The sequence below is a fragment of the Cryptomeria japonica genome, chromosome 3 (assembly GCF_030272615.1).
Source record: "Cryptomeria japonica chromosome 3, Sugi_1.0, whole genome shotgun sequence".
Taxonomy (NCBI): Eukaryota; Viridiplantae; Streptophyta; class Pinopsida; order Cupressales; family Cupressaceae; genus Cryptomeria; species Cryptomeria japonica.
In genome coordinates this window covers 348,690,238-348,718,189 of record NC_081407.1, presented here as the reverse complement: position 1 = coordinate 348,718,189, position 27,952 = coordinate 348,690,238, and the positions used below count along the sequence as shown (strand labels likewise).

Sequence of the window (27,952 nt, the reverse complement as noted above, 5' to 3'; positions counted from 1 at the left end):
TGATTCCGGTAGTGGTCCAGTATTGGGTTGCGGATCGTTTCCGTGACTTGCGGATCATATGGGAGTGTTGTCTTGGACCTGGCTGATGTTCGTGGAGGTCCGCTCGAAGTTCTAAACATTTTTTGGAGATGTTCCTGGTGATTTGGCCGACATGTTTGTGTTTACACGTTTCATCATAAACCGGTGCATTTTGGCCGACTTGGTTAAGTTGTTGAGGCTTACGGATGGTATAAAGGGGAAGTAAGGAGATTCATCTGGAAGGGGGGGAGATCCGAAAAGTGAAGATTCAGAAAAGATGTAGATTCCGGAGGCACTTAGGTGTTTTTGGTCCGGCAGACTATGAACCGGATCAGCAGACAAAGCAGAAGACAGAGTTGAAGGCAGATGATCTACCGGATCAGGAAATTAAGTTGTTCAAATCATTTTTTTATCCTGGGCTGCAGCCTAGCATTTGTAAATCCTAAGGGCATATGTAATTCATTAAATTATTTTAAAAATTGCTTCTTTTCCTTGTTTTCCCCGGTTGTATCTTGTGTTGTGCAAACCGGTTCCTCTATTATTCATGGTGTTTATGTTTTAGGCTGCAAGGCGGGGCTGTCCTTCATTGGACCTCCCTACCTTGACTGCATCAGGCAGTATTAGATTTTTTACCTTGAATTGATCAGTAGCATTCTCACAGTAATGGCATAGCAGTCACAGCAGCAAATCCAGACCTGTGTGCAGCTGAGAGATCGGCACAGAAACGGCCCATGCATGAAGAGAGTAGTGCCCACTTCTATAGGAGAGGGTGTATGCATGCACCAAGGTTCATCCTCTTCTATAATAAGAAGGATTTTCAGATTTTTTAGTCATGTAGGAGAGGGTGCATGCATTTCACAAGTTCCAGATTTAGAAGTTTAAGATTTTGCTTTGTTTTTTTCTCTATTTTTAACCTTCTATTTCAGATTTATACATCTAAGTTAACGCTGTTTTTTAACTTTTTCCTAGCCTCCTTTGCATATAAAAAAAAGGCAGGGGTGTGAAAGATTTAATTCATTCGAGGCTGTGTGCTAGTGCAGTGTATTTCTTTTCAGATTAAATGAGAATACAGTTGCAGGATTGAGAATTTAATACTGTGCATTTGATGTTCCTTTTTCAGTGTGATGTGCCTGTAGATTATTGTATTCACCACCAGCAGTTTTGACAGTGGTTATCAAGTTCAGGTTTCCTAGTGCTTAGGGTTTAATTGCCTGAGTGTAGAATTCGCTTACCATGGTCTGAAAATTAACATCAACAGTACAAGTGAAATTAGTATTTTCTTTCTGTTATAAACTTGCTTGATTTTCCAGGAGGAAAAAAAGTGAAAATAAAAAAAAAACATATTTGATCAATTTATTGAGTTTCAATGAGATTGTAGATTAGTAGCTTAATGTCACGTCTATGTTGCTCATTATTCCCTTCTATAAACAGTAAGATTGAATCATCTAGTAGTTTAACTTTATGATTAAGAGACTTCTGCAAAAACTATGGATTTATTTTTATCTACCTTTTGGATCACACCCTGTGATCCATCATCAAGATAAGCAAATAATGTGGAAATTGCAGGATGAAACCAATATAACAATGCTATGCAGTGGGATCACAAAAAATTGAAGAAAATGTGAAAGGTCGGTCAAGGAGAAAGAGGACATTCAAGAAGGCAACTTCAAAATATACATAAGGAAAAGAGTGAAGGAAATATCATGCTGATTAGTTCAGCTGTATATCATCCTAGAAGAGGGCACATTGCCTAAGTTTATTAAAAAATACTCTGAAATTCCTTCTATATAACAACTTGAAAAAGCGTGTAGCTAGCATAAAGTTAATTTATAAATCTTGTAAGCTCTTGCTTGAATGCATCATGATTTATTTTTCTGCTATCAATCAATTATTTCTGGCAGGTTTTCTTACAAGAAGCTTCATATATACCATCTAAAAGATCTATTAAAAAGCAACTTTATAAAATGTTTCTATACCTAATGCATGAAACTCTATGCATAATCGATATCAACTATTAAAACCACATCCATGATGCAAAGCATAGACAATATCATGCATAATGCAAACAAAAATCAGAGATACCAAAATTATTTCTTTATCTGATAACTTTGGTTGTTTACAAAGAATCTACTTACTGCAGTGTAATCGTTTACAATGCCATTGCATGCAGATTCGCCACATAATTTTAAAAATATTGGTCCATCTGGTACCTGAAAGTAATCAAGGAACTCATAATACCTTTGGTTAAATTGACGATGATCCTGCAATCACAAACTAAAAACATGTTAAATCACTTACACCAAACCATATAATACTTACAATTATAAGAAAAGAAAGCTCAAATAATAATCCAATAAGTAACAAACCCTTTATCCACAATACTAATCCCAATGTTAGAAATACCCAAACACAACGAAAATATAATGAACAATATCACATGGAGATACAATGGATTGGGCAGGGAATGTACGATGCCCTTCTTTGTAGCCCAATACAGACAAGTGTCAATGCATCCTTAATAGGACTATTGGATAATTATAAGTTTTCTCTATGCAATCACCTTCTTCATTTGGGAGAATCTCAAAGCCTTCACATTCTCGAAGGACTCTCCTATTTTCCTAGTTCTCATAGATTTATGTGTTTCCCACATGGCATAAACGCCAGCATTGTTGATTATGTTCTCACTAACAGATTTTTCATCTCTCATATTCAAGAACTCAATGTGACATCTATCCCCTGAATGACCATGTCATTTTGACCTTCACCCTCCACATTCCACCCCCTACTCCCCATCTTCCTCCTCTAGATCAACAATACTTGTATTTTGATCCCTTTTGAAGACATTTACTCCTTTGATTATACTTCAAACTTTTCCAAGACACAAATTCTTCCCAACAAGGGAAGAAAGATTTGAATCATATAAAGTGTTTTAAGTGCCACAAGCTTGGCCACCATGCTTCTCAATGTCCTGAGAAGAAGGGGAAGTGGAAACAACAACAATAGTTTGTGAGTACAAAAGCTTTAGCAATGGATGAGCTTCATCTAGGCTTGAGACCACCTTTTCTATGGTTTCATATTTATCTATTAATACTATTTTTGGTGTAGGGTGGTATGTGCATAGTAGGGTATCAAAACATGACCTTCAATAAGAAAGATTTCAATAGAATTCAAGAGCAAAAGGCTAGTACACAAGTCAATTTGGTGATGATGCAACATATACTATTACTGCAAATAGAGCCCAAGAGTTGTTTCAGCAAAGAGGATGGAGAGATCCTTTTAGAGATGACAAGCCACTTGGGTGGCACATTGTTTCGTGGCAACTATAAAGTCATCCACAAATGAGAAATCCTATTATGTTGATATTCAATCTATTCTAGATTATCATGGCATGGTGTTTAATGACATACCTCCAAGATTGCCACCTAATAGAGGATTTTAGCACATAGTAGAATTTGAGACATGTTCCAAGCCAATCATTACTACTCCATATCACCATCCCAAAAGGCACAAGAAGATAGAGATCAATCAAGGAGCACTTGGACATGGGGCACATCAAACCAAGCTCTAGCCCCTTCGTTTTTTCAATAGTTCCGATTAAGAAGAAAAATGGCACAATGAGAATGTGCATTGATTATAGAGCTATCACAAGAAGACAATTAAGCACCAATACCCCATTCCCAAAATTGATGAGTTGATAAATGAGCTTCGCGAGGCAATTTACTTCTCCAAAATTGATCTCAAATCAAGGTACCATGAAATAAGGATAAGAGAGGACAATGTACATAAAACAGTTTTCATATGTCATTATGAGCAATATGAGTTTCTAGTCATACCTTTCAGTTTGACAAATGCACCTACCACTTTCTAGTCTTTTATAAATCAAGTATTCATTAACTAATTGATAAAATTTGTGCTAGTATGTTGGCCATTTGGAGGAATTGATTATGTGTTGCATTGATGTTTTGTCATTGATGCCAACACTAGCTGTTTGAATGCTTTACCGGCACCCTTCTGGTCCCGGTAGGTTGAGTAGTTTCTAGTTGGTTTGGATCCGGCATGATCCGGTAGGCTCCGGTATGTTTTGGTTATGGAATTGGCTTGTTCATGATACTCATGTGCATATTCAGTAAGTTGTTTTTGGTCTGGTGATCGGATGCTATCCTGTTTGCTTAGAAGCCTGGTTTCTGGTTCCGGCGAGGGTTTCACCAGCAGAGCTTTTGATAAAGATCTTTGATGAATTGCATAAGTGGTGTTGGTGCAGCTTCTGGTGGAGTTTCAAGATGCTAACGGTGATCATGTTCGAGACTTGGTGGATGGAGATCATTGCTTTAGCGCATGGACCTATATTGAGTCCCAGTTGATCTAGGTTATGGACCGGCTTTAATGAAACGTGTGGATTGGAATTTGGACATCTCGATGTGTTTCCGGGATGTCTTATGTGTTGGATATTATTTGTTTGGTCTAAGGCCGACATGGTTTGTAATTATGTAATTGGTTTATTGTCTAATGGCCGACCTGATTGTTTATGGTCGAGGGTTTGTATATATAATGTAAGATCTCATTGTAGATCAATATGATAATGTTCATGGTCAAGGGATGTAATGTGTGAATAATTTAATAGCATTCATGCAGAGGATTTGGTCGATCATTGGAAATCGAATTGGGTTTATGTAGAGGATTTATTCCTCTGGTATTGACCTTAACCGGAATTGTACTCAAGCATAGGAGATGCTATCTTTGCAATTCAACCACTTCTCCGGATTGTAGTCTGGATTTCTATGTAATCAGTGAGGCTCTTTTTGTGATGAGTAGTGCGCGCTAGGCTATTGGCTTTCCTGCAAGTGCAAGCCCCTCAATTGTAATTCACATACTTGCTGCAGAAGTATTATCTAACTGTGGGTAGGCTTCCCACCGTGGTTTTTCCCTTTACAGGGAATTCCACATATAAATCTTGGTGTCATGTGGATGGTATTTATTCTGTGATTAATGTTTATGCTTAATTGGTTTAACTGCTATTCCGGTATTTGGTTTAAGCATTCCGGTATTAATGTTTTGGGTTCCGGTATTAAAGTTTTAATTGCTAATGGTTCTGGTAATCTGTGACAACTGATTCCCCCCCCCCCCTCTCAGTTGTCTTCTGGTTTATAAATCAAGTATTCATTAACTAATTGATAAAATTTGTGCTAGGATTCTTTGATGGCATTCTTATCTACAACAAGACTTAGGAGGATCACTTGAGGCATCTTGATGAGGTATTTGGCATTCTTGAGCAACAATGTGAATTTGGGATGACAAAGATTTTGTACTTGGGGCATATAATCAATGCCCAAGGTGTTCAAATAGATCAACTAAAAATGCAAGCAATCCTAGATTGGCCTCCTCTAAAAACCTCGATACAATTGAGAGGGTTTTTTTGGAATTTGTAATTACTATAGGATGTTTGTCAGGAGTTTCTCACAATTTATCATACCTTTGATGGATTTGACAAAGAAGGGAGATTTCTCATGGTCGAATTCAACACAACAAGCTTTTAACAAGCTCAAGGAGGTAATGAGTTCGTACTGTGTGTTAATTGTTCTTGGTTTCTTATTTCTTTTTACATTAGAGTGTGATGTTTTAGGAGAAAGGATTGGGACAATTTTGACACAAAATGTACATCCCATAGCATTTGAGACTCCAAAGCTCAGAAAATTTGAAAAGAGATCCTCAATCTATGATAATGAGATGTTGGCCATTATGCATGTCTTGGCCCAGTTTAGGTAGTATTTAGGTTAAGAAAGCTTCAAGCTTATGATTTTGATATAAAATATGTTAAGGGTAAGAGCAATTTTGTAGCTAATGCTCAATTGGAGGGTTACGATAATAGCAAAGTATGCAAAGAATACATTTGCTACTGATGTTTATTAGGGCAAATTAAAAAGATGACATGTAGCAAATGATCTCATCCTTTGCAATGATAAGATATATCTTGTTAAATGATCAAAGGTAAAGGAGAAATTCTTGAGGGCATCTCATGATACATCCTTGGCTGGTCACCCAAGATACTCCAAGACTTACAAGCGAATCAAAGAGAAGTTTTTGTGTAAAGGGTTCAAGGGAGATTCCTCAAACACATTAGAGAGTGTATTGCATACAAGCAAAACAATACAAAATTAGTGTTTCCAACAAGATTGTTGCAGCCTTTACGAATTCCCAATAAAAATGGGAGAGCATCTCTATGGATGTCATCACCAACTTTCCAAGAGTTTAAAGTAAGGATTGTATATTTGTTGTAGTTGACAAACTCACTAAGTATGCTCATTTCTTCACTATATCTTATAAGGTGCCCCAAGTGGCTAGTTTGTTTTTCAAGGAGGTATTTAGGCTTCATAGGTTGCCTAAGAAAACAATAAGTGATAGAGACAGTAAGTTCCTTAGTTTATTTTGGCAAGAATGGAGTTAACACCCAGCACTAGTTATCACCACCAAACAGATGGGCAAACAAAGATTGTGAATAAATGAATTGAGGCGTATTTGAGGAATCATTTAGCAAGGCAACAAACAACAAAAGTCAAATGGTTCTATCAAGGGGAATTGCTACAATGATTATATATCCAGTGATATGAATTCATTCGAGGCTTTAAAGTTTATATGGAGACGATGTACTAAATTTGGTGGATTTGGTTATGTCAGGGTCAAGAGACTTGACCAAGCAAAGCCAATAAAATTTGGACTCACTTAAAGAAAATCTCCAATGAGCACAAAATTAACAAAATATGTATGCAAATCAACACCACATTGAGAGGACTTTTGAGCTTGGAGATATGGTTTTCATAAAGCTGTGACCTTACAAATAATCTTCTCTCAAGAGTAGAGTTGAGAATCTCAAGCCTCGCTTATATGGACCTTATATGATCATGTGGGGGATTGGGGAGGTTGTTTATGTAATTGAGTTATCAAAGAACACAAGGGTAGTTGGACAACATATCACTCCTTCATGTTTCACGCCTCAAAAGGGCAGTTGGACAACACATCACTCCTTCAATAAAGTTGCCCCCTCTAGGCAATGAAAGTAAGTTGATTTTGGTACCAAAAGCCATCATGAACATCAAAGAAAGAAAATTGAGGAACAAGAACATGACCAAACATTTGGTGCATTAAAGAATCTCCCAACTGAAGATGGTATGTTATGTACCCTTATGTTAATATTTAGGAATATGGGACCATTAACTTCAAATATCAATTGCAAGAGACTTCTTAACAACTCTAAGTTCTTATGGAATATTGATAATGCTGATAACAATTATTCAATAGAATGATGATGTATCAATTCTGAAGTATAGAATAATATAAGTAATATGTATAGTCTGCAAATATTAATATGTGGATTGGATGGAAGATCACTGCTGTATCTGATATGAATTGAGGAATTGTACATGTTTGGATTTTCCAATTTGCAGATGTATAGAGAGATCCCTAATCTTCCTGATGTATCAATGTGAGATATATGCTATGAGCCTCCTTCTTGATGATAGCACTGATGCTATAAAGTGCTGTGTCTGATATGGCAATGATAATATGCTGATGATCTTCTCCTATCACTTATAGTGATGAAGGATGATTGCTGTTTCAGATTATGACTTGGGAAGTATGCAATGTCCGGTCTGTATTATCACTTAACGTGATATAGCTGCTGTTTCTGATATGGATATAATCACTTGCAACAAATATATGATATGTGGTTTCTGATCTTGGCAATGAATACTTGCAATGACAATGGGGCTGTCTCTGATATAAATCAGATTGGTATATGCACCCGATTATGGGCCTTCAACCTTGCTCACTTTGAGCTCTTCCAAACTGGAATAAGAAATAAGATAAAAACACAAACGATGCCTTCCCAAATGATTTGGATGATCTTCATATATGTTGAGGGAGATGCCCCAAGAGATGCATCTTTTGTCTCTTGGAAATCGTTTATCTCTCCCTTCTCTTTCGTGCCTTTTCATATTATGGTTATGTGCTCCATTAATATTTGTATATGCATAACCGCATCCTTTCATGTTGTTAATGATTGGTGATTAATCAAGGAATAATAATTGCTTTAGTATCCTCAAGATTGAGTTCGATGCTTATCCTTAGTTCAATGCCGCCATGATGATTGGTATCCTTGATAAATCGAAGGATACTGAACATTCTATAATATGTTTGATCAGACATCTTAATCCGATTGGTCCCTTCATACTTGGACCATCTTGGAATGATGGATATCAGTGGCAATCTGCGTTTTATCTATCATCGATGCTATGTGGATGTTTGGGCAAGAGGTCCCTTGGTAACGCGGAATTGATATGCTGATGTTATGTCCTCAATCCGATTATTGTGCTCATTGTCTTGTGGTCAGATATATTACAGAGTCCGTGAGTTATCTTTTGATCATCTTCAATACGAATCTGTTGGAGAAACATCATGGACATATACATGTGATTAGCGTTATCCTTTCCTATTTCAATGTGTACCATCTTCATGTTGTCTTGATGATAATGTTGAACTGATTCCTATCCTATTATTGCATATGTTGATCCTATTTGATCAGCGTGTGTAATGGTGGTATTGTGACTATATGTGTAAGAGGGATTGATGTCATTATGCTCAACATCTTATAGCTTGGTGTGTTGACTTTTCATGAAAACCTCTTTGATGAAAGATCAACTTTGAATGCCTTGGCTGCTTGCAAGTCTTTATTATTTAGGAAATAATGCTAACTATTGTATTGTAGGTGTACCCGACCTATCATTGAAGCTCTTCTCATCGGAGGTATGACTACTACTTCTCTTCCCTTGCATGATTCTTTGATCTAGTACTTGTGTCCATCCAAGTATTTATTGTTGTTATTCTTCTTGCCTTTATTTTGTTCTAATGGATAAGACAACTGAGTGATAAGGAAACCATCTTATTTATAAGAGTTCACGGTTTCTAATCTTTATTCCTAAACTATAACTACTTAGAGATTCAAGACTGCCACCCCTAAACATATACTTGTTAAAGGTTAGCTTTAAACTAAGATGGGGACATCACATGGTACATGGAAAGGTGCAAAGAAACTTGAGCATCCAAATTTGCAATTACTTGAAGGAAAGCAATTCCAAGAAGGGTAGACTATCATGTCTCATTTTCAAAATGCAATGTCCCTTTTTGTAAATGCCCTAGTTTTTGCCCTGAAATCACAATTCCAAGTAACTTTCCTACTAGGCCTAGGAACGTAAACTTAATCATAAGATATCTCTAATTTATTGGGAAAATTCAACCATAGGGAAACTAGGATAAGGTGACTCAATAAGGTGTTCTAGAGATCCTCTACCCTAGGCCCAAGAGCGGATATACCATCCCTCTTGGCCTCATGTAGCCCATGCCATCCATATATGGTGGTGTGTCCTCTACCTGTTCCCCCCTTCATCTTGCCATCCATCTCTCACTTCCTATGATTGGGCTCCTTTGTATATCGATCCACCATGACCGAGGGTTAAGGTGTATTCAGAATAGGGTGCCCTGAAAGCCCATCTCTTCTAAGCCCAAAGACAGTACCCTTTGTACCCCCTTGGCCTCATGGGACCATTCGGTCACCACCATGAGGTGGCATACCTAGAAGAGTACCCCATCGCTGTTCCCCTCCTTGTAATCCCTCATTGCCCCTATCATGGCTGAACAGAACAATCAAGCAGGACGACTCCTAAGCAGTCATTAACATACAGCATATTATAAACAGTCATAAACAGTCAAATGTACATCACAAACAGTCATATATTATAAACAGTTATAAACAACAGCATATTATTAATCATCAATGAGCAAATAATATTCAGCATGCTGTGCATAAAGAACTCATGCACAAACCCACAAGTATATTTGAACTGTTGTATGTTTAATTATTAATATTCAATCTGATTTCATTCCCTGCTTTCGGTCTGCTCCTAAATCTGCTTTTAATGCCTTGTATATTTTATTCCTTCTTTCTTTCTGCCCTTCCTTTAAATGATCTCTCCTTTATACTTTATTGGTGGAAGAGTCACCACCTTTCATAGGAGTTGAGGGACCACCTTTCATAACAATTAAGTCACCACTTTTCATTGCTGCTTTTGAGAATAACATATTATTCTCCAAATTGATCTCCCTTCCATCTCTTCCTCAAATGAACCTTCTTCCCTTTATATCTTCCCATGTGAGGGAGAGGTCACATCTCTTCATTATGCCTGCCCCTTGGCAAGAGACACAACCTTTCACAATTAGGACCCTCTGAAACAGTACAACCCTTCATATTTCTTGCCCTTTGAAAGCGATACAACCTTATCTACTTCCCATTCCTTTCTTCCTTCATTGATCCCTCCTTGATTCACATACTTCATTCATTTCTTCCCTCCTCCTTATCCCTTTTCAAATGATCTCTTCTCCCTCTTATATCTCATGTTTGAGAGAGTCACAACTCTTCATTCCATGCCTTTTGACCATTCATCAACTTAATTACATTTTAATTATATTATATTATATTTTTATTATATGTCTATTATTATTTATTAAATTCTATTTCAAAATGGGGGCATTACAATCCACCCCACGCAAGATTGCTTGTCCTCAAGCAATGATCATGGAGTGTTCAAGATGATTCCCAATATGAATTTGCTTTGGAAACACACATGAAACAAACTTGTTGAAAACACATCAAACATGATGCGAAGCATATTCAAGATATGAGGCATACATTAGGAAGGCACACACACCATGACAAACATGAGGCAAACACATAAATGCACGTAAGATATGAAGCATATATACAAGACACCAAGCATACCTAAGAAGGGTATGCATATAAAACACACATGGAGTAAACATGCTGAAACACATTTGGTTTGAAGAAAACGCATAAAGTATGAGGTATACGTATACACATAAGGCATGAATCATACACATGAATACACAAAAGGCATAAAGCATGAAGTATACACATGAAGCATACACGTAAGACATGAAGCATACACGTAAAGCATGAAGTCTACACACAAATAGACATAAGGCATTAATTATACACATGAATACATGCAAGGTATGAATCATACACATGAATACATGAAAGGAATAAACCATGAAGCATACACGTAAAACATGTAAGACATGAAGTAATAGTATAATACACATAAATACACGGAGGGATGAAGTATACACGTAAACCATGAAGCACGCATGTAAAGCATGAAGCAATACATAAATACACGTAAGGTACAAAGCATATATGAAAAAGGCACTCATGGAGTGGACATACATCAGTCGTGAAGCAACACATAAATGCACATAATACACAAAGCATACATGCTGAAAACATCAGACATGAAGCAAACACAAGGCATTCATGAGAAAAGAATGCATATTAAATATACAAGGAGTAAGCATGATCAGCACACATTAGTCATGAAGTAGTTAAAGGCATACATACATAGAAATGCAATGTTGGTCTATTTTATTTTATTTTTGGACTAAGTTTATAGAACCCTTTCTTAGACCTTCAAATTGCTTTTGAATAGAATGCATTTCATTGTTTTGGCTTTTCCCTGCAGGCTGGCAGGATCATGCTCTGATACCATTGTAATGTCCCTTTTTGTAAATGCCCTAGTTTTTGCCCAAAAATCACAATTCCAAGTAGCTTTCCTACTAGGGTTAGAAACATAAACTTAATCATAAGATATCTCTAATTTATTGGGGAAATTCAACCATAGGGAAGCTAGGATAAGGTGACTCAATAGGGTGTCCTAGAGATCCTCTACCCCAGACCCAAGAGTAGATATGCCATCCCTCTTGGCCTCATGTGGCTCATGGCATCCATATGAGGTGGTGTACCTAGTGAGGTGTCCTATACTTGTTCCACCCTTCATCATTCCATCCATCTCTCACTTCCTATGATTGGGCTCCTTAGTATATCGATCTACCACGACAGAAGGTTAAGGTGTATTCACAATAGGGTGCCCCAAAAGCACATCTCTTCTAAGCCCAAAGGCAGTACCCTTTGTAACCCCTTGGTCTCATGGGACCATGAGGTGGCGTACCTAGAAGAGTACCCCATTGCCTTTCCCCTCCTTGTAATCCCTCATTGCCCCTATCATGACTGAATATAACAATCAAGCAGGATGAATTCTAAGCAGTCATTAACATACAGCATATTATAAACAGTCATAAACAGTCAGATGTATATCACAAACAGTCACATATATTATAAACAACAGCGTATTATTAATCATCAATGGGCAGATAATATTCAACATGCTATGCATAAAGAACTCATACCTGAACCCACAAGTATATTCGAACTGTTGTATGTTTAATTATTAATATTCAATCTGATTTCATTCCCTGCTTTAGGTCTGCTCCTAAATCTGCTTATAATGCCTTATATACTTTATTCCCTCTTTCTTTCTGCCCTTCCTTTAAATGATCTCTCCTTTATACTTTATTGGTGGAAGAGTCACCACCTTTCATAGGAATTGAGGCACCACCTTTCATAACAATTAAGTCACCACTTTTCATTGCTGCTTTTGAGAATAATATATTATTTCTCCAAATTGATCTCCCTTCCATCTCTTCCTTAAATGAACCTTCTTCCCTTGTGAGGGAGAGGTCACATCTCTTCATCATGCCTGCCCCTTGGCAAGAGACACAACCTTTCACAATTAGGACCCTTTGAATTAGTACAGCCCTTCATAATTCTTGCCCTTTGAAAGAGACACAACCTTATCTACTTCTCATTCCTTTCTTCCTTCATTAATCCTTCCTTGATTTCCATGCTTCGTTCATTTCTTCCCTCCTCCTTATCCCTTTTCAAATGATCTCTTCTCCCTCATATATCTCATGTTTGAGAGAGTCACAACTCTTCATTCCATGCCTTTTGACCATTCATTAACTTAATTATATTTTAATTATATTATATTATATTTTTATTATTTTATGTCTATCATTATTTATTAAATCCTATTTCAAAATGGGTACATTACACAAAATTAAATTAATTGGGAGAACCCATACTCTATTTCTTCATTTCCATAGGCTAAGGGATAAAGTAATGGAAATGATTGATAATAATATTTTAAATTGGACTCAATAACTTTATTGTTAAAAAGGGCAACTTAAATATTATTATTATATTTTTTTAAAGTGTGGGACTTTTAGAAGGCAAGAGACCCAAAAATAGTTTATAAAAGGAGGGTTAATTGATCAAGGGTGTCATCCATTGTTATTGTAATCAAATCCTTTACCAGAGCTGGAAAAATTGTGTTCATCTTCTCGTCTGAGAACGAAAAAAAAGAATGAAAACCTTCTTGGTATCTAGTTGGAATTGGAAGACAAAAATTCTCTTATCTGATTGAGGTGATTCCATCAGAGGATCACATAGGTGTTGAATATTACAAGTTTTAATTCAGATTTGGGCAAATAAGGAGTATTTGGGAGGATTTTATCTGTGCCAAGGGTTGCAAGCAAGTTTTATATCTGAAAGGCAACGGAAAATTGTCAAAATCAATGACATTTAGTATTGTTCTTCTGTGCAGCCAAATTAATCCTTGCAAAGGCCATACCATCCCTTGTCGCTGCTCCAGCCACTGTACCTTATTTGCCGCCGCCATACAGCTCAAATCCAGCAACCGTGTTACCGTATAGCCTAATTTTTGTCCAACCACAGCCATTCTACAGTCCATACAATTCTAATTTCATTCCAACCAGCGTCATTGTCCAAATCTACCATATGTACAACAGTACGGTGCCTACAAGCGAATAATTTTATTGTTATAATATTTTGAAATTATTGTAATTGCTTTCCAATTCAGCATGTCAACAATTTGTAATTATAATATTTAAATTGGATATATATTTATAATTTAATAAAAATCAAATCTAAAGGTTTCGTCAATTAATTTAATATTGCTGTTATTCAACACTCTTGTTTTTGCTCTATTGTTACATGGAAAGGAATCACGAAAAATTGTATGTTTAATTAAAAATTTGAAAGAGGATATTACATGTGGACAATAGAAACAACGTTCCAACAAATGAAAGAATGACTCCTATCAATGCGCTTGCACTCCCAATAATTCCAAACCCCTTTGTACTGGAATGCAATGCTTTAAGCACTGACATAGGAGTTACTCACTCCAAACTACATAGCAATGGCCTATTGTTTTAGAAAATAGAAAATTGATCAGCAACTAAAAGTAGTTCTAAATCTCTATTAAGGAAATATCAAATATTGAAACTTGTTTATGATACTACAAAAATTCAATCCACATTTATTGGCTGGTACTTCGTTGTTATAACAAACCCTCACACTTTGAAGCATCTACAATTACAATAAAATTAAGTGAACACCAAGTGAGGAATTTTAAGACTTGGCCAGAAATCTTCAATCTTTTCAGTATGTTCAAAAAGCCTATCAATGTCATTTGACCACAACCCTTTATATTTTATATAATCAAGTAATGGCTCCCATGTACAAACTGAATTGAACTGTTTCTCCTGCTCCACTATGGACATTTAACCTTGAGCAGCTTCACACCCTCTCATACAGCACACAAAAGTATATTTGCAAAAGTTTATCCCTTTAGATTTACAGATGTCTCCTTTCTCAGTCCCACTTCATGACAAGCCATCTGGATATTTCAAATACTCCTAATCCTCAATTGGACCCTACTGAAATCTGGTAGCAGACACTAGGGTTGTCTTCAAAAACGGAAAACTAATATTCGATTCTCGTGTTGTTTTTAATGCAAAAATAGCATGGTCCTAATCCTCATTTGCGCCTACTGAAATCTCTTAGGAGACGCTAAGGTTGTGTTCAAATGCCCATAATATTTACGATTCCCATGTTATTTTTTATGAAGTCGCAATGGGCCTAATCTGTTGCAATTAGTTTCTCCATTATCATAAATCCAACTAGGTATATAAGTTTAGTGATGAATGCCCCTTTGTTAAGTGTGCAAGGTCCGTGCTACACTGGCTAATTGAATGGAATGATGATCTGTGAAATTCAATTGCTATACTGGTATTTTTTTAGGTATGTATGTTATGAACCAATTGTTTCTGTAAAATGAAGAGCAAACATCAAAAAAAAAAATTTTAAATCAAATTGAAGTTGAAGTGACTCACCGCAGGAGAGTAGTGATCAAGTCTCTGAGAAAACCATTTTTCGTCTTGCGTCAAGTAGGCTCCAGAGCTATTGTTATTCCTCAATCTGAACCCCGATGAAGGCGCCAACCCCAACACAACCCCACCACATATGTATATGATGCCCAGTGCAGAAAAAAACAACTTGGTAGCCATTCAAGCCTAAATCTTCTCTATCAAATACCCAATAGAGCTTTGCAGTTTCCCTGCGATGTATATTTTCTGATTCAGATATCACGAAATAGCATCAGAATTCTAGTCTCGTGTATGTTTTGATTTCAGGATTTTGCACGTGGTTGCTTCGTGGTTGAGAAATGTTCGTGGAATGATTTCATTCGCTTGGCATGTCTATTAGTGAAGGAAAAACAAATTAAAATTTGTTTAAGTTCAATCTATACGCTGATCAAATGAGAAGCACTACACACGAGCATTAAAAACAGTTTGTAGTGCCTATCCTATTTTGAGAAAGTAAATGTAGAATAGGGGAAGAGCATTTACCGTTCATTTTTTGTGCATCCAATTTTTTAATTATTAATTTTAAAAGAACTAAAAAATAATGATAATTAAAAGTAAGTTAATAATTAATAAATTTTATATGTATCAATAGCGGTTTACTTTTAGTTTTTTTGGATCATAATTGATTCATTGTCCATAAGTATTGGCAATTTGAAGTGCAAAGTTATTGGGACATCTTTAAGTAGGTATCGAGCAACACTCTGAAATGTGTACTTTTTGACACTTTTACACATAACAGATCCCACAAGGTGTGTTGTTACTACCCAAAAACCAAAACAATAGCTATAAATAGTTAAGTCGCATACGCTAAACAATGTAGGCACTAAATCACAACACAGACACTAATCCCATACATGTATGTGCTAAGGGTAAGTTCACCAAGATGGTATACAAAGAAAGAGTCTTTAAGTAGCCATTTTTTTCTGAAATCGACTAAACTTGAATTTAGAGGAGTAATTTAAGACTCATGCACTCAAAATTTGAAGATACCAAAAGAACAAAAATTATAGTATTCTAAATCTAGTTTCTAAACTATTATTATTATTTTTAAAAAGGTAAGATTAAGAGGATTAAGTGTTTCCTTCACACAAAAGTGTTCCCTTTCTTTCAGCAAAACATAGCGTAGTGTCTGGTGTGCATCCCCCAATTTCTTTAGTTGCATTAAGAATTTTGAAAAACCCATTGGTAGGTGTTGGTGTAATTATTTATTCATCTTGGATATTATTACACCTTACTTAAGATTACTTAGGAAATGCATTTCATAGTAGTTTGGGTATGAGACACTTGAGTGTTTGTGCCACATCGGGATAGTGTGTGTAGGAGAATTTTCACCTTTTATGGTGTGATCTTGTTACTAATTTATCATATCCACTTATTGTGGAGTGATAATTCCACCTTCGGTGGGTGATCCACCTCATGTGGAATATGTTAGTGTTTCTCCTACCTACCACATATATTTCATACATGCCCTTGTTTCTTATTGAGCCACATGTCATGTTTGTGTGCTCACATGTCCATATAGCCTTGCCTATATATGCAGGATCATCTACATTGTATGTAACAATCATTTTTTATCTATTGATGAGAATACAGTTTATTCTTGTCCTATATTTTATCTCTATATTTTGTACATTTCATTGAGCTCTTGATCTTGGCAAAATCTCACATGGTATATCAGAGTCATTAGAGCATCACTGATTCATCTTTGAGAGGCATTATTGCGACGTCAAGAGGCAGATTTGAGGAGAAGCATCTTTTGGAGGCATCCTAGACCATATCCGACCTCGTCATTGCGTCGGGGTGGTCGTTTCCATGAATTTTGACTATAAATTCGCCTATATTGGGTGAAAGTCAAATTTGGGGTTTGGAGGAAAAAAAAATTGCCCAATTTGGGCGGTACGGTACGGATTTCGAAAAAAAATTCAAAAAAAAATCTTCTCTTTCTATAGAAAATAATTTTGAAATTTTTTTTTGAAAAAAAAAAAAGGAAAAGCGTAGGGGATTTTTTTTTTTTTAAATCAAAAATCATATTTTTTGGGGGTTCCCATGACCACCCCCCTCCCGTACTTTGTCCCTGCGTCAGTTTTTGCAGGGCGGTACCACAGACTTCCAGTCCACACGCCACCCGTCGGCATCCTTCCCTTCCCTGGCGGCTACCTCCTTCGGCTCTCGCATCCACCGTCGTGTTCAACCCGTGGTCGTTTCAGTCCACCGGCCTTCTGCTGCAACCCTTGCCCGGCGAACTCCCATCGGTCCCCCCAACCTCCGTCGTTGCTCCTGTCGACCGACATCGATTCCTGCACCTCTCGTGGTCTCCCCGACCCCTACGCCACCGCCCTCGCCGATTGCTGCCTCCCATCCGGCGACCCACCTCTACGACTGCTTTCCGCCACCTGTCGGTCTGGCCCTGTCAAGCCTCGTGATCTTCCGTCGGCCACCGCTGTTGACTTTCCAGCCTCCTTCCTGACAGCCACACAGCCCCTGCACCCCGCGGCCCCTACCACATGGCACACTACCATTCACCCGTCCTGCTCGGTTAGCAGCCCACACGGTGCACAATCAACACAACCAGTCGTCCGCTCCATACGACACCTCTACAGTTCTGTACTTGCCACATCATTCATTCGTACAGTACGGACACCACGCAAGCAGAGAGGCAAAGTTTTGGCGATGGTCATACGACCATCAAATTTAGGCTCGTAGATTGCTGATGTCATCATTTAAAAAAAAATGCAAACCCCCTCCATTGAGTTTTTTTATTTTGCAGTTCAACTTCAAATGGCCATATCTTGCTCATTTTTGCTCCTTTTTTGGTGCAAGTTTTTTTGAAATGGGCTATAATTTTATGTACTTTCTTGTGGTGGAATTATTTTCTGATTTTTATGGACAGATTTTTCAGAAATCTCGGTTTTTTGTGACTGTACCTATCTAATCCCCGTTTCTGCAACTTCTGAGACTCCGTTTGGGCTCATACGAACTCCTTTTCAGTTGCCATTTTTTTTGAAAGTGCATAATTTTTCGTCTACTCTCATAATATGCTATCATTTTGCAGAAATTTTGGGTAGAAATTGTCCTTTCAGCATATGGTCTTTTTTGGCCAATTTGGCACTTGTATTGCATAGATCCATCTTGTTTTTATCTTTTGCATTGTAGTTCTTCTCCTATTGGGGCAGTTGTAAAACAAAATTAGAAGTCCACCTTGCCATTTTTTGCAAGTGTCCTATTATATACGCATTACATATAAAGTGGGGGTACTTTGATTGATTTAATTTGGGGGGGTGTCTCTTGTGATTTTGTGCTCTTGTGTTCCTTCCTTTTTGCTGCTATGGTTTCTCCTCAGTTTCCTCTCTTAAATCCTCATAATTATGTTGCTTGGAAAATTGATGCATGGAGTAAACTTATGGAAAAAGGACTAACTCGTTATATTGATGGAACTATTGTTGCTCCCGCTGATCCTAAGGTTGATCTTGTTGGTCACTTGGATTGGCTCACTAAAAATATCATGGCAATTGGTACCTTAAGAAAGTATGTGTCAAAGGATCTCATTTTTCATATTGAGAAATGTACTCTAATCAAGGAAGCTTGGCAAAAGTTTCAAGACTTGTATGGTCAAGTTGATGAGATTAGGGGATATCATATTTCAATAGTGATCTCACCATGTTAGATCCTAAGAACTTTGATACTATACAAGACTATGTCACTAAGGCAAATGAGTTGAGGGCACAACTCAAAGATTGTGGCATTGATAAGAAGGATACTCAATTGATCTTCAATTTGATGGGCAAACTTCCACAAGAATATGCAACATTTGTTTCTAGTTTCCAAACCCATAGAATGACAATGGGTTCAAGATACACAATGCCTACATTTGATGATTTCATTGAAATGTTGATGATGGAACAAACTAAGTTGATAAGCATGGGCATTCTTAAGACTTCTAAGTCTCAAGCATTAGTGGCAAATCAAGGGAAAAAAGGAAATCAAAGAAAGGACAACTCAAACAATAAGAAATGGCAATCAAAGTCTAAGGACAAAGCATCACCTTCTCCACAATAAGGAGATTCATCCTCTTCCAAGAAGGACAATTCACCAAAGAGGGAGATACCTACTTGTGCCTATTATAAAAAGGCTGGTCATGAGGAGCGTCATTGTCATTCTAAGAAGATTGATGAGCTCACACATGTCTTCAAAAAGCACAACATTGATTTGCCTAATGCCTACAAGAAGGATGATTCATCAACTTCTACTTCCTCACAATCAAAAGGGAAAGGGAAAGCATTCATGGCTTCTACAAGTGGGAAGACTCACTCTTTTGGGACAAGAAAAGGAAAAGCTCTTTGTGCTACTACAAGTCATGATTCAGGGAGACGGCTTCTAGATTCAGGGGCTTCTCATCATATGCCATCTTTGCAGTCTATGTTCTCTTTATTTGAGCCTTGCACCATGTCGCAGATTTCGATGGGCAATCATACATACATGTATGTGATTGGGAAAGGATCTATTATCATTGGGGATAACTCCTTCAATGATGTGTTGTGTGTACCCCACTTGACAAACAATCTCCTTTCCATCTATCAAATCACACATGGGGCAACCAAGAGAATTGTGGAGTTCACACCTAAGTCAGTTTTCATTAGAGACTTGGAGACTCGAGCTATCATTGTGACTGGGGTAGTTGATCATGCATCTCGGTTATACGCATTTTCAGATTTTGTTGATGATGATGATTTCACATATGATGATTCTACACATGATGATCACACTTCTTGTGATGGTTCAGATTTTGAGGAGAACTTTGGGTACTTGAACTTGGGGATTCTCACATGTGACCCTGTTCTTGAGCCTTGTGTTTCATCTCCTCCTATTGATATCACATCACCTATTGCACCTGATGATGTGAATAGTGTGAGAGTTTTTCCTTCATGTGATTCAGTGCAGCAGGATATTCATTATCTTCCAGTTTCAGATTCATGGGATGAGTACTTGACAGATAGTACAGGTTTGTTTGTGGAATCCTACATTGCAGATTTGGGAGACATCATTGATGATATTCATCTTCTCTTTGATGAAGATGATCCTTCTTCAATTTTTGCGAGGGAACACTCTGACCCTCTTGTTCATTCTCTACATGATCATTCTTTTGAGGTTGACATGATTGTGGATTCTTATGTACAACAGTTGGAGGAGGTCTCTTTATCCTTTGAGGAGACATGTGAGTCTTTGGGACTTATTCTGCATTCATCTCCACTAGATCTTGGAGTACCTTTTTTAGCAACGTGGAGCAGTTTACCACCTTTGGAGGGGGTATCTTTCAACATCGACATGGGGACACTTGAGCAGTTTTCAGAGATTACATTCATCATAAGTTTTTTTCATACATCTTCCCTTCGTGATTGGGGAGACTTTATGGATACACCTTTGGTTTTATTTCTTCATAAGGGGAGGAATGTTTTTCAACGTTCATGGAGCAGTTTATTCATACATCATCAAGCTTCTATCACTGGTGCAAATTCTACATTGAGGGGGGGCTTCCTAGCTTCTCTTCATCTCTCATATGGGGGGGACATTTTCCTCACATGGGGTTTTGTTCCTCACATGCTTCTATGAGAGTTCTCTTGTATAGTTTTCATCTCTCTTTTGGGGGAGGGTTTTTTCCCATTGGGTTTTTCTCTCTTTCCCCGCATTATGAGAGATTTCATTACATTGGTTTGCATGCATTTGCATTTGTACATGGGTACCTAACATGGTCTCGTAGATGGGACCCATCTCGCTTAGTTGCATTGTAGACTTAAGTGCATTCCCCTAAGTTGCACTTAAGGGGGGGTGTTGGTGTAATTATTTATTCATCTTGGATATTATTACACCTTACTCAAGTTTACTTAGGAAATGCATTTCACAGTAGTTTGGGTATGAGACACTTGGGTGTTTGTGCCACATTGGGATAATGTGTGTAGGAGAATTTCCACCTTTTATGGTGTGATCTTGTTACTACTTTATCATATCCACTTATTGTGGAGTCATAATTCCACCTTCGATGGGTGATCCATCTCACGTGGAATATTTTATTGTTTCTCCTACCTACCACACCTATTTCCTACCTACCCTTGTTTCTTATTGAGCCACATGTCATGTTTGTGTGCTCACATATCCATATAGCCATGCCTATATATGCAGGATCATCTACATTGTATGTAACAATCATTTTTTATCTATTGATGACAATACAGTTTATTCTTGTTCTATATTTTGTCTCTCTATTTTGTACATTTCATTGAGCTATTGATCTTGGCAAAATCTCACAGTATGAATATAGTTAAGAGCGAGCACTAGAAGTTGTATCTCTTTTTGTAATTTTTTATTAAGTATTTTTTTTTTATGATTTGTCAACGTAGATGCATTCTAAAAATCAAATCACCAAGCATGCGTGTCATGTTAATTACTCAAAACTAATCCAAAATGTAATTTTTTTTTTAATGTGTAAAGAATGAAGCATATAACAATGTTATATAATTTATTTTAAATTTGGACAGGTAGGACAAAAGCTACTGAGCAAATGGTACACATATGTCTCTTATAACTATGGAAACAATGGTAAAAGAAATTAAAAATAAATATGTTAATGTTAATCAAATCTAAAAAATATTATATGGTTAGAAAGCTCACAAGGCATTCAAAATTATGGTGGTAACTTAACAAAGACCTAATATATATCATATGTACTTGATGACAAACAAGTTAATAAACAAGAATGGAAGAAAAAATCACATCAAAATGAAGCAAATGAATCTCCCAAGCCTAAGGCTTGTCATCCAATCCTATGTACAATCCAAAACCTACATATATTATTTTAATTAAAAACATACATGTTTTTATGTGAAAGAAACGTGTATGTGTTTTGCTTATTAAGATCAACATGTACGTATTTTGCATAATAAGAAAAATAAGTACGTGTTCTATATATTACATTTTGAATGCTAATTCTTTTGTCTTTCCCTTATATTTTTTCATTATGATACATACATAAAATATAACATTTAAGTATAAGTGAATGTTTGAGAATGATTTTAGATTTTTAGTAGTCATAATGTAGATTCAACATTTTAGGAGATCTTATAATTTTTTAGATAGTCAAATTTCAATAATCAAGGCTTCTATGATCATTCTCTTTCTATCTCATGCTCTTTGTCTCCCCCAAGATCTAGACCTATCTATTTCTCTATCACTCTACTTCTCCCCCTACTATATCTCTCTCTATCTCAGTCTCTCATCTCTCTCCAAGCTCTACATCTTATAATTTCTCAACTTAGTCATATTTCAATAATCACCAAGCTTGTATCTGTAGCGTCCTAAAATTGCACCCCTTGCAATGTTCAACCACATTTGGGTCTTCAGCTTAGTGTTTGCGCCCCTTGACTTGATTGAAGACCTGATTATGCTCATGCATATCACAAATGCCAAAAACTTTGATTTTGCCCTTGTCATACACCTTGATCTTGGCCTAAAATAGGGCAGGACCAGGGCATGGCGCCACGATTCTCCCTAACATGGGGCCCCTCAAAATCCTTTTTCCCATTTCAAATTTGAGTGGGAATTCCCTCTCTGTGTCGGCTCATGTCAAAAAATTAATTAGTTTTCTCAACGGGTAAATATATAAAGAGGATTTCCCCTCTCATTTGAACATCCATATACACATATCATGAAAAATCAAGAAGCATTCAAGAGTAATTGAGCATTTTTAGTCTTCCTTCAAGCCTTGGAGTAGCAATAAATTCAAGATTCGAGCATTGAAGTGGAGATCTACATCCTATTTCATGAAACCCTAATTTCATGTGGAGGCAAGCAAAACTTCACAAGGAGGTATAATCATTTCATTTTTCAGTCATAATTTAACATCTCCCTCAAAAGAAGAACATTTCCTTTCAGTCATTTCAATTACATTTATCTTAATTTGGTTAATTCCAAAATCAGGGTTTAACCGAATGTAATCCCCTATTCCCAACCTATTTGCCTTTCTTTCTGTGTGCAGAAAACATGTGCATAGTTGTACATATGGAAATAAGCTTTAGACATAGAGACGGAACAACCCTTTTTGGTGTGCAAAAAATTCGAAGGACCATGTTGCTGCGTCATGGTCCCTGCTTTTTTGGGGCATTTTCGAAGGGCAGATCCGAATCAACTCATCTTTCTCAGATCTAGGTGCACAACAAAATCCTGAATCTGAAGCTTGGTATTTTCTCATTTTTGTCTTCAATTTTAACACTTTACCCTAAATCAACATTTCAACTTACAAAAGAGGAAAAAACACATCATAATCAATCAATCCACTTAGTATTCAGTCCTTATCTGATTTGTGACTAAGTCTAGTTGATTCCTCCCCTCTTTTGAATGTAAAGGAAATCTCTCACCCTAAAAAGTGAAAATTGATTTCGTGATTTCTCCTTTTATGTTGCAAATTGTCAAATCAAATTTTCCCCTTTACAGTATCATAATTCTCTATATATCTCTATTTCACTCTCTTTCTCTCTCTCAATCTATAGACCTATCTCTCTCTCTATCACACTCTCTCTCCCCCTCTCTCTCCTTCTCTCTATCTCAATCTCTCATATCTCTTCGAGCTCTAAACCTATCTATCTCACCCTTCACTCTACTCTTTATCTCCCATCTCTTCTCTACATACCTCACACACATTATCTCTCTCTCTCTCTCTCTCTCTCTCTCTCTCTCTCTCTCTCTCTCTCTCTCTCTCTCTCTCTCTCTCTCTCTCTCCCCTCTGCTCTCTACTTATCTTTATCTCCTCTCTCAGGTATCCCTACATACTTCCCCTCACATACTCCCTACCTCTATTTCTCTACATACCTCACCCTTACTCCCTCCCTTTCACTCAATCCCACCCTCCCATTCTCCCTCTCCACTTATCTCTCTCACCCTTTCCCTCCCTAATTATCTCTATATCCCCTCTCCATCTCGCTATATACCTATACCTCCTTCCCTCCCTCCCTATGTTTATCTACATAAATCTCCCTCTCTACCCCTCTCTCATTCCCTCCCTCCCTCCTTCTCTCTCTATTTCTCTACATCTCACTCTCTTTGTCTTCCCTAAGCTTTATACCTATCTCTCCCCCCATCACTCCCCCTCTCTCCCCTCTCTCTACCTCTCTCTATCTCACTCTCTCCTATCTCCCCCAAGATCTAGACCTATCTTTCTACCTCTCGCTCTTTCTTTGACTCTTCACTCTTCACTCTCTGCTTTCTTACTCTTTCTCTATTCCCTCTCCCTCTCTTTCTCTATATATACCTCTCCCTCACTCCCTCTCTACCTCTATTTTTCTACATACCTCTCCTTCCCTCCTTCCTCTCCCTATCTCTCCCCTTTTATATCTACTTATATCTATCTCCCCTCTTCCTCTCTCTATACATACCTCTCCTTCCTTTTTTACCCACATCTATTTCTTTGCATGAATCTCTCCCCCTCCCTCCTTCCCTCTCTTTTCCTCTCTACCCATCCATCTGACTAGTCTCTACTATAAATGCAATGTTGGTACAATATATCAATTCACTAAACATGGTCAAAATGCCCAACGAAGCAATTTAGTGTCCTAAGAAAAGGCTCATTTAATTATTGAACAGGGACATATCTTCTTGGATGATATTGATTAGTTTATTGGTCATTTGATCCCATTCAACTACAATATTGTTGGGCTCATTAGACTTAACTCTAATCTTTAGTGGATGTGACTTTTATCTCTCTTGATATAGTTGGTGCAGTTCCCCACTGTCCTACTCATTCCTTAAGTAGGATGATGGTACTTTTAGTTGCACATCCCCCACATAAAACAAGGGGTTCCAATTGGTATTATAGGGAACTACGATGTTGTGGAGATAAAATTCACACATCTAATCTTGTATATTAGGGGTTGCTTTGGAGTATGCAGTGAGAAATGACCTTGGTGAAATAATGGAGATGGGTGCATTGCTAAGTAATTGACTAATTTGGAAACATAAAAACTTTTCTTGTAAATATAATGCATACACTCTAGTAGGGGATCAACAACTTCTAAGTTGATTGGTTAAATCAGTTATCTTCTCAAGATTAATGATCAAATTGTTGACCCTTGTTTCTTTTTCCTCTAATTCTACCTCATAACCAATCCTGAGTGCTTGTTTTTCCTTTTCTCACTATTCTCTGTGTCATTCAAATTTTAAGTGTGCCTTCCATAAGGTAATGTCAAGGGTGTGTAGTGAGAGGTGTAATTTTCTCCTTAACAAATAGGGGTTCTTTCTTTTGTAGTTCTACAATGGCCAAATTGGCCAACTATTCCAATAATGTCCCTTCCCATTGTTGGAGTTTTTGTTGTGCCTCTAACTCCTTCACTCTTCTTTTTACCCAATCTCTCTTTCTCTATACTCATCCAGCTAGTGTTCTAAATCCTTAATATTTTCAAAAGTTGTCTTTAACTCATCATTCTTTCCTTCCCCTTCCAAGACATTTTCTAGACCAATAAAAATGCTAGCCCCTACATCAGTTCCATCATTGTCGTCATAGCCTCTATTGGGGGTATTATCTCGCGTTGCTTTGGGATTGGTGTTTTAGTGGCCCTTTTCTTTGCAAGTTAAGGGTCCTCATCATCAATTTCATGCTCAAAATCACATTGGTCTTGCCCTTTTTGTACATTATCCCCAATGGGTATCCCTTCATCCTTTATAGCAACCTTGTGTTCCCTAAACAAGTATTCCCTCTTTGGGTTAGTATCAATATTTGCAGTGTCTTGTTTAGGATCTTTTCCCAAGAGGCGAGTAGAACACATTTCTAGATATTGTGGCTCCTAAAGCTTCCTTTTGGGATTGTTTCCCAACCCTTAGAGTCTCAGAGTTTTCTTTAAGTTTATTTGTTGCTCACCTCTACCTATCCATTGGATTATGGATGATAGGGTATTGTATTTTGTGTTTGAATTCAAATTCTTTCACTAGTTATGCTATCAAATCAAAAGTAAACTATGGACCTTGATCTTTCACTATTCCATGTGAAACTCCATACCTAGTAAAAATCTAGTGATATAGGAATTGAGCAACCTATGTATCTCCAATAGTCCTTAGGGTTTTTACTTCCACCCATTCAGTGGGGTAGTCTATACAAATGAAGATGTAGGTTTTGTTGTTTAATGCAGGCTCAATTAGTCCAATAAAATCTATCCCCGCTTATCAAATGTTGCAAGTGCTAACTGACGCTAAAGTGGCATTTCATCACTCCTCGTAGGTATACCCATCCATTGACAATGATCACATCTCCTTTTATGATGGACAACATCTTTATGTATGGTTGGCCAGTAATAACTTGCATTCAATATCTTGATAGTTGTCCTCTTAGCTGGAAAGTGGCCTCCATATGGTTCATCCTGGCATGCCTTGAGGATGTCAAATGTTTCAACCTCCCTAAAACATCTCCTCGTTACATTGTTAGGCATTATATAAAATAAGTACCCAACTATCCAAGAATAGGAAGATCTATGGTGTACTACATGCTTTTTCTTTCTCAGTGACAAGTGTGGAGGTGTTTGCCCTGCAACTAAGTAACTGGCAATGCCAGCATACCACGGGGTATAGAATGACAATGCAAAAAGGTGTTCATTTCAAAATGAGTCATCCACTGCTGGATCTTCTATATAATTGGTCAACCTTGAAAAAAAAATTGCTACTACATTAGCCTTACCAGGCTTATCAACAATTGTGATGTCAAACTCTTGCAACAAGAGTAGCCATTTGACAAGTTGTCCACTTACCACTAGTTTGTGCATCAAATAGTGCATCGATGCATGGTCAATATGAATGAAAATAGGATACCTAGTGATATGGTGCATGAATTTATTTATGGCATAAATAACAACAAGCATTTATTTCCTTGTAATTGTTGTAGATACCTAAAATTGTACCATGTCTGCGAGCACCAATTTTACCATTTTTTCCTTTTTAATTAATTAAATATTATTTAATTAATTCATTGTCATTCTTCTAATTAGATTCATTCTTTTGATTCAAATTCAAACATCGAAATTTCCCTCTTTTCTCATAATTATTATTATCTATTTAATTATTCAATTATCTAATTTTCCTTGAACATTAAATAAATAATTTAATTAATAATTCACCACATTCCTTTGATTAAATAAACTCCATATTTAATTAAATTCAATTTCTATCTTCCTATAATTAAATAATTATTTCAAATTATCTAATTAGCTAATAATGTCCTCTCAAATTAAATGATTTTCTAAATTTATTTAATTTCATTTATCTCACATTTGGAATTAATTTCATTTCTCTCGTAATTCAAATTAACTTCATTTTCCTCTCATTTCAATTTCAATTTTAATTTCATATTTATGAAAACCCAAATTTCCTCCAAATACAATTTCACTTCAATTTCATGCATCACATGTTGAAAATCCTAACTGCTACTGACTCTTAGCTCCCACCGGGAGTCATCAATCACCTTTTTCTAACTAACCAATAAGATCACTCTTTTCAAAATCACATTTTCCTAACTAATCAATCAATTCTCTTAACTATTCAATCAAAATGGTCATCAAGTTAGTCAGATGAGTGAAATTCTCAATCAAAGTCAATATTTGTCCCCTACCAACTTGTCTCATGAATCCTCAACCAATGATCAACTCTATTCTCGAATCGATCTCAACTGTCAATTTAAATCTAAAAAATCTATAAATTGAAGCTCAATCTCCATTATCAA

General features: G+C 36.9%; 1 protein-coding gene across 1 annotated transcript in view; it reads right to left on the bottom strand.

The window, feature by feature from the left end:
* LOC131076508 (probable serine protease EDA2) overlaps nt 1–15,590 on the bottom strand; it is a 161,449-nt gene extending 145,859 nt beyond the window's left edge. The window contains exons 1-2 of the mRNA XM_058013735.2: nt 15,175–15,590; nt 2,154–2,279 (exon numbers count right to left, since the gene is read on the bottom strand). Coding sequence (XP_057869718.2) covers nt 2,154–2,279; nt 15,175–15,348 — 300 coding nt within the window. The 5' untranslated portion in view covers nt 15,349–15,590. The remainder of the gene's footprint in view (nt 1–2,153; nt 2,280–15,174) is intronic.
* Between the last annotated feature and the right edge of the window lie 12,362 nt (nt 15,591–27,952).